Source organism: Plasmodium falciparum (genome assembly GCF_000002765.6).
Source record: "Plasmodium falciparum 3D7 genome assembly, chromosome: 6".
Classification (NCBI taxonomy): domain Eukaryota; phylum Apicomplexa; class Aconoidasida; order Haemosporida; family Plasmodiidae; genus Plasmodium; species Plasmodium falciparum.
The window spans coordinates 632,501-640,000 of NC_004327.3; the positions used below are offsets into that span (position 1 = coordinate 632,501).

Below are 7,500 nucleotides of genomic sequence, written 5' to 3' on the forward strand. Positions count from 1 at the left end.
CTTTTGTTTAAAATATTTTTTCTTCTCATCCAAGAATTTCATAATTTGCCGTAAGTCATGAAATTCAAAATGAATGTCACTTTTTTTTAATAAATCCATTATATCATTTAAATCAATTGCATCATTTAAATTATGCGATCGAAATACTGATATGTCCCTGTACTTACTAAAATATTGACGTATAGCTATAAGCTTATTTGCACTTAACATTAATTCTTCTATCATATAATTTGAAAAAGTATACTTCTTACGTACTATTCCTATCGGACTTCGAGAATTTGATAATATAAAATTTATCTTGTCATTATTAAAAAACATGGAACCATTTTTTCTTCTAATATTCCGAGCTCCTTTTGTTATTTTATGCATATCATATAAATGTTTTATTATAATAAACATTTCCTTATATGTTAATCTATGATTCATATTATTCAAATTCTCAAATATTTTCAATAAACCATCTATACCTTTCTTCACCTCCTGTATTTTTAACAAATTAGAAATTATTATTTTTTTTTTTTCTTTCTTATTCAAAATTACAAACTTATTATTACTACATACATCGCTCTTATCATTCCACTTGCATTCGGGAAAAACATTACATATATATCCATCTTCTGATTTGTTCTTACTCTCCTTACAATGTGTTTTGTATTGTGCATATATATTGTTTTCGTTGGGAAATGTGCGATTGGATGAGTTATGTATATGGTCAGAAATAATATCATTTTGTTCATGCAAAGTATGATTCTGTTCATGTAAGGTATTATTCTGTTCATGCAAAGTATTATTCTGTTCATGCAAAGTATTATTCTGTTCATGCAAAATGTTGTTCTGTTCAGGTAAATTATAATCCTGTTCATGTAAAACATTACCATGTTCATACAAAATATTATCTTGTGCATTCGAATTACCACTTTCAGAATTTTTCCTTTCCTTATTACAATTTTTATAAAAATGCAAATTTAAGAATCGTCTATAAATACTAGTCTTTTTCTTAATAATATCTTGTCTTTCTTGTTTGTCCTTATCATCCTTTGTACTTTCGTTATGTTTTGCTTCTTTTATTAGTTGATTAATAGTATTGTGCGCATTGAGCGTATGAGCATGTTTCATATTGTCATTATCATTTTGCAATAATTTACTATATTTGTTACTATTTAGTATATGATTAAATTTTTCTTTTTTCAATTTATTAATTAATTGTTTTATTTTTACATAGTATCGTATGATAAAATATACTTCTTCGTAGGAAAATTTAACTTTACTATTTATAATACTTTCTTTAATAAAAAAGGAGTTATGATCGATTTTCCCTGAGCTATCCATATAAAAGAAAATGGATAAGCACAAGCGATTATTTACTGGATCTAAGCTACATAATTCTTCACTTAAAATTTTGGATATCATTGGAAAACATGTATGAGTTAAATAAATGGTCATTGCTCTATTACGTGCATCAATATCTAGAGAAGAATTTTCTTTAATAAAAAAAGATACATCCGTTATATGTACACCTACTTCATATAAATTATATTTATTCCATTCTTCTTTTTTCATTTCATTTATAATATCATTTATATTTATATATTTTTTACATTTCTCACAAAATAAATCATGATCTTCAAAATATTTATATCCAATATCTTTATTGTATTCATTTTTAAAGAATGTTTCATAATTTAATGTTCCTCTTTTATTTTCATTATCAGTGTTATTTATTTTTTTTTTATTTTTTATTTTTTCATTTTTTTTTTTTTTTTTTTTAATATTTCCTTCATGTGATTGTTTTTGTATTTTTTCTTTCGTTTCGTCATCGTTTAATACTTTTTTATTCTTTAAAATAGATTCATAATCACTATTATCTAAAAATATTTTTTCAAACTTCAGCATTCGATTTTTTTCTTCTATTTGTATATCTTCTCTTTTCTCATTGGTATCTTGAATATGGTTAACATTTTTTAAGTCTCGAATTAATTGTTCTTCTAGCTGATCTTGTATTTTTTCTTTTTGTGTATATTTTGAATTTTTTTTTCGTCTTTCTTTACTTTCAACACTTTCATCATCTTGTTTTGAAATAAAATTGAATATATCTTCATCGTTCGTTTCAGATGCACTATGAGTATTATTATATTTATTTTTATTATCTTTTTTGTTGTCTTTTGTATTTTTCTTTTTTTTTTCATTTTGATTACTGTATATGGTTAGCATTTCTTTGTAAGCATCATCCCTTGAATTATCTTCAAAGAGGCTACCGAAATGTTCAGTGTATGCATTTTTTTTTTTAATGGATATTCCCTTTACATTAGTATTATTATGGTTCATAATTTTATTATTGTTGTTATTATTTCTTTGTACCTTTTGTTTTAGTTTTGCTCCTTTAGAATCATAAATATTATTTAATACACTTTCTGTGTCTGATTGTATTATGTCACCATATTTGTTAGATGTGAAGAAGAAATCATCTGCACCGTTATCATCATCGTTATCATCATCGTTATCATCATCGTTATCATCATCGTTATCATCATCTACATCGTTATTTACATCATCATCTATATCATCATCTACATCGTTATTTACATCGTTATTTACATCATCATCTATATCTACCTTTTCAACAGTGTCATGCTTCTTACTTCTCTTATGGTTATTATCATTATAACTGTTGTTCATATATTCATCACTATTTATATCCGTTTTAAATTTTTTTTCATTAATTATATGATTCATTATATCGTTACACATAGACTGACTTGTGTTTACATTTGTACATTTCTTTTTGGGTTTTTTCAATTGCTCATTTTGCTGACCTACGAACTTGTTATTATTTTTATTATGTTGTGAAGTATTGTTCATTTTATCTGATAAGAAAGAGGATGATTGCATATTATTGAAGGAGTCTTTTTTTTTTATCCTATATACTGTATTTTCTTTTAATTCTTTATTTTTCCTATTTTTTTTTTTTTTTTTTTTTTTTTCTTCCTTCAAGAAGGAACCATATTTAACATTTTCTATATCTTTGAGACATGTATTTTTTTTAAGATTTTCAAAGAAATTATTATCATGATCATTTTTATATAAAGAAATATTTTTTTTTAAAATCAGTTCTTCAATATCTCCATTATGAGCTATTAAATTATGAACAATTTGAATATAATAATTAGAACTCATAATTTTTTTCCTGCTAATTTTATTAATATTTATAGCATCATCTAAATCTCTTGCTGTATCAGGATCTATTGTAAAAATACAGGTATTTGTTAGATCAGTTCTTTTTTTTATTTGTTCAGAAATTATTTGTTTATAAGTATCTTTATTTTTAAGATCTTTTAAATATTGATCTTCTAGAGCATCTTTTAAATTAAAATTCAAATTATGGTTTAATAAAATAGCATTTTGCATATTATGAAATATATCATTTTGTCCAAGAATTTCTACAATTTTCCCTTCTGGATATGTGTCATTAATATCCCATACAAATATTTTTATATAAACTAATTGGTTAGATATATCGCATATATTATATTTATTCATAAATTTAATAATATCTTCATTTAATACTTTTATTAAGGGAATGTTTTTTTTAAATGGTATTGCAACATTATATTTTTTATTTTTTATCTTATCTCGAAAAATACAAACATATTTTATATCAGAACCATTATGTTCTTCAATATATAATATTTTCCCACATGTTTCCTCATCCGTACTTTTCTTTATTTTAACAACAACCGAATCTCCATCTAATGCTCTATTCATATCCCTCTTGCTTTTTATATGAACCTTCTGGTTATCAAAAAGAATGAATCCATAGTCGCTTCTTCTAACATTAAGTATACCCTAGAAAAAAATAAAATAAAATAAAGACATATATATTGAACATATATATATATATATATATATATATATATATATATAACATATGTATTTAATTTTTTTTATTCTTGTGCTTATTATTCGTAATATAAAATATAATATATATTATTATTAACATATACACATGTAGCATTCCATTCCATTTTGTTTATTTTTAAAACTTACCCTTATGTACTTTTTATTTATTATTCCTTCTATTGCCTTCTCTTGAGTTATATATTCATCATATAAACTGAATTCATTTTTTTGTTTTTTTTTTGCTTTTTTTTCACGTGTACCTACTTCTATAAAATTATATTCATGATCTGGTTTTAATTTTGTATTAACATTATAATGTTCATCAGATGATGTATATGATTTTTTGTTTTCCTTCTTCTTTATATTGTCGAGATTTACACTTTTAATAGATTTCTTTTTGGATTCATTGATTTTTTGTTCACTTTCTTTTATTTTTTGTTCACTTTCTTTTATTTTTTGTTCACTTTCTTTTATTTTTTGTTCACTTTCTTTTATTTTTTGTTCACTTTCTTTTATTTTTTGTTCATTTTCTTTTATTTTCTTTTTTTTTTCTTTCAATTCTTTTTTTCGTTTTTCCTTCATTTCAATTTTTTTTTGTTCTCTGATTTCTTTTCTTTTCTCCTTTCGTTTTTTTTTTTTTTCTTTCCTTTCTCTTTTCCTTTCCTTTTTTTTTTCTTTTTTGCTTTTTTTCTTTTTTTTTTCTTTTTCTTTATCAATATTTTCGTCAAGGATTTGTTCTTTTTGTTTATCTACGATGGTTTGATCCATGTGGATATTTTTAACAACGTTTGAAAATTGTTTATTCAAATTATTGATAGCGTTAAATAAATTATAATTATAAACAACACTATCGGCACTATCAGAATTTGAATCACTACGATGACTTTTATCTTTTGATAACCTTGGACTTTTAATAGATTGGTTCATATCTTTTTCATAAATAATTTTTTTTTTGTTTGTTTTTTTTTTTTTTTTTTTTTTTTGTTTTTTTTCAAATTTTGTATTATCTGTACTAATGGATTCTTTTGCGTTATTATTAAAGGTGTTCATAAAATCCTCAAAATAATTTCTTTTTTTCTTAATAATTTTGGAGGGTTCCTCTAAAGAGTTATCATCATAAGGAGAATGTTCTTTATTATGGAAACTTAAGGGTGCATCAATTTTATTATTATTTATTATAAACAAATCAGTATTATTATTATTGTTGTTGTTATCTCCTGATATATTGTTGTTCATATAATGAGTTGTTGTTTTTTTTCCATCTTGATTTATTAGATTCCCATCAAGCATATTATCAAATGATGAATTCATAAAAAACCTTAAGTCGTTCATAAGATTATTATTTTTTTTATCATGAACACATTTGTTGTTAACAAAAGTATTGTACACTTTTGAAGAATTGAAATTGTTTTTATTATATGGTTCCATATTATTAATTAGTTTGGGTAGATGTTGAAATTCCATATTATTCACATGGTTCCCATTTTGAATTAAATCATGAAAATTTGAATTGATATTATTATTATTAAAGGGAATATTCATATATTTTTTGTTATATATTAATATATCACCATTAATATGATCATTTTGTTGAATATTAGTTTCTTTATTTTGTTCATTCATATCAAAATTTATGTTTACCATGGAAATTATTTTATCCATGTGATAATTTAATGATGAGAATAATACATCTGCCTTTTCTTGAATTTGTACATCATATTGTATATTATTTGTAATATTGTTCATATTGTTTATATTGTCCATATTGTTTATATTGTCCATATTGTTCATATTGTCCATATTGTTCATATTGTCCATATTGTTCATATTGTCCATATTATTTATATTATTTATATCATTCAATTTTAACATTCTCATAAAATTTCTTAATTTGTTTTGAAAAGTTTCCTTTTTATTCGATGTATCATCACCACTTGTATTTGTCAAGGATTCATTATTTTTCATTTTCATATTTCCATATTTTATTTTTTCGACATTTGATAAATAATTTACATGTTCCTCTTTTATATTTATATTGTTAGCTGATACTAAACACGAATTTGTATTTTCGTCATTTGACAAAATATTTATTTTATCAATTTTTTTTTTTATAATTTCATTTTCTACTTTTAAATTATTCATATTTTGTTGTAGGATATATATTGATTCATTTAAATGTTTTATTTCTTCATCTTTTTTTTTTAAGGCATCATTTAAATTTTTCAAGAGACAATTAAGCTCCCTACTATTATCTACACCGTCTTTTTCGTTTATTTCATTTGTTATATTTAAGTAATCATTTTTAAAAGAAAGAAGGTTCGATTTATTAGGAATCACTTTGACGTTGGGTGTGCTTGATGTTAATACACAACTTTTTTTATCTACATAAAGACCACTGTAATGATTATAATTACAATCATTATTATTATTGTTGTTATTGTTATTGTTGTCATTATTATTGTTGTCATTATTATTGTTCTTGTTATTATTGTTCTTGTTATTATTGTTCTTGTTATTATTGTTCTTGTTATTATTATTATTATTATTAATATTATTATTATTTTTGTCGTCCTTTTTTTTTTTTTTTTTTTTTTTTTTTAAACTATGATTATCTATACCTTGGTTATTTGTTATATCATTACTTGGTTCATTTCTTACCGTTTCATTTTTGTGAGCATCCCCTTTGCTCAATTCCTCTGACCGTATTAACTTTTTTACTAATAAATATATCTGTTCATATTTATCCGCGTCTTTACTACTTTTTTCTTTGTTTATTAAATATGAAGAAAATAAGGAGACACATAAAAGGTAATCATATTTCGTTACAATTAATTCTTTGAAGGTTTTTTCAAATTGATCACTTTGTGGAATCGATTTGAATAGATTTATTAACAAGGATTCAACAATTTTGATTTTTTTTTTTGAAAAAATATAATTTACTAACATTTCTATTTTTCTATTAGTAACGATAGTATTATTTAAACAATTTATATCCACATTACATACTAAGAATACTTTTAAAGTACTGAAATCTATTTTTTTTTGTATTTTCCTTATAATATATTTAACCATTTTTGTACTCACAAAATTTAGCATACTGGATTCAAATATGGTCTTTCTAATATGTTCTATTTTTTTTTTTGTCACAATAATTTTTAATAATTCAATCACTAATTTGTGCTTTTCATCTTCCTCTTTCCAGTTCTTTTTTAAAATATCATCATGATCATTACAGGATAATGAAGCTGACAAGTTTGATGATAATATATTATTTTTTTTTGTTTTCTTGTTTTTTTGTTTTTTTTTTTGTTCTCGTTTATGTTGTTTCTTTTTATCATCATTCTTATTATCCTCACTTAATAATGTGGATTTTCTTGGAATATTTAGTATGGTATGTTCTACATTCTGTTTATCCTTAAAACCCATTTTATCATCATATGTGTTATTAGTAACCTCCTTAAAATTCTTACACAGTTTAATTTTATCTTTATTATAATTAATAAATTTAGGAAGAAAATTTTGTTCTACTTTCTTGACAACTTTAACAAGGTGTGATTTGGACCCTTTATTAGATATATTTATATTTTCTGTAGGCACATTATT

The 7,500-nt window shown here is 22.8% G+C and overlaps 1 protein-coding gene across 1 annotated transcript in view; it reads right to left on the reverse strand.

Annotated features, from left to right (window-relative positions):
• Window positions 1-7,500, reverse strand: part of PF3D7_0615400 (ribonuclease, putative) — a gene marked incomplete at both ends in the record, with an annotated part of 9,219 nt that overhangs the window by 1,545 nt on the left and 174 nt on the right. The window contains 2 exons of the mRNA XM_024473110.1: window positions 1-3,843; window positions 4,045-7,500. The exon at window positions 1-3,843 is cut by the window's left edge and continues 276 nt beyond it; the exon at window positions 4,045-7,500 is cut by the window's right edge and continues 174 nt beyond it. Of these exons, the coding sequence (XP_024328938.1) occupies window positions 1-3,843; window positions 4,045-7,500 (7,299 nt within the window). The remainder of the gene's footprint in view (window positions 3,844-4,044) is intronic.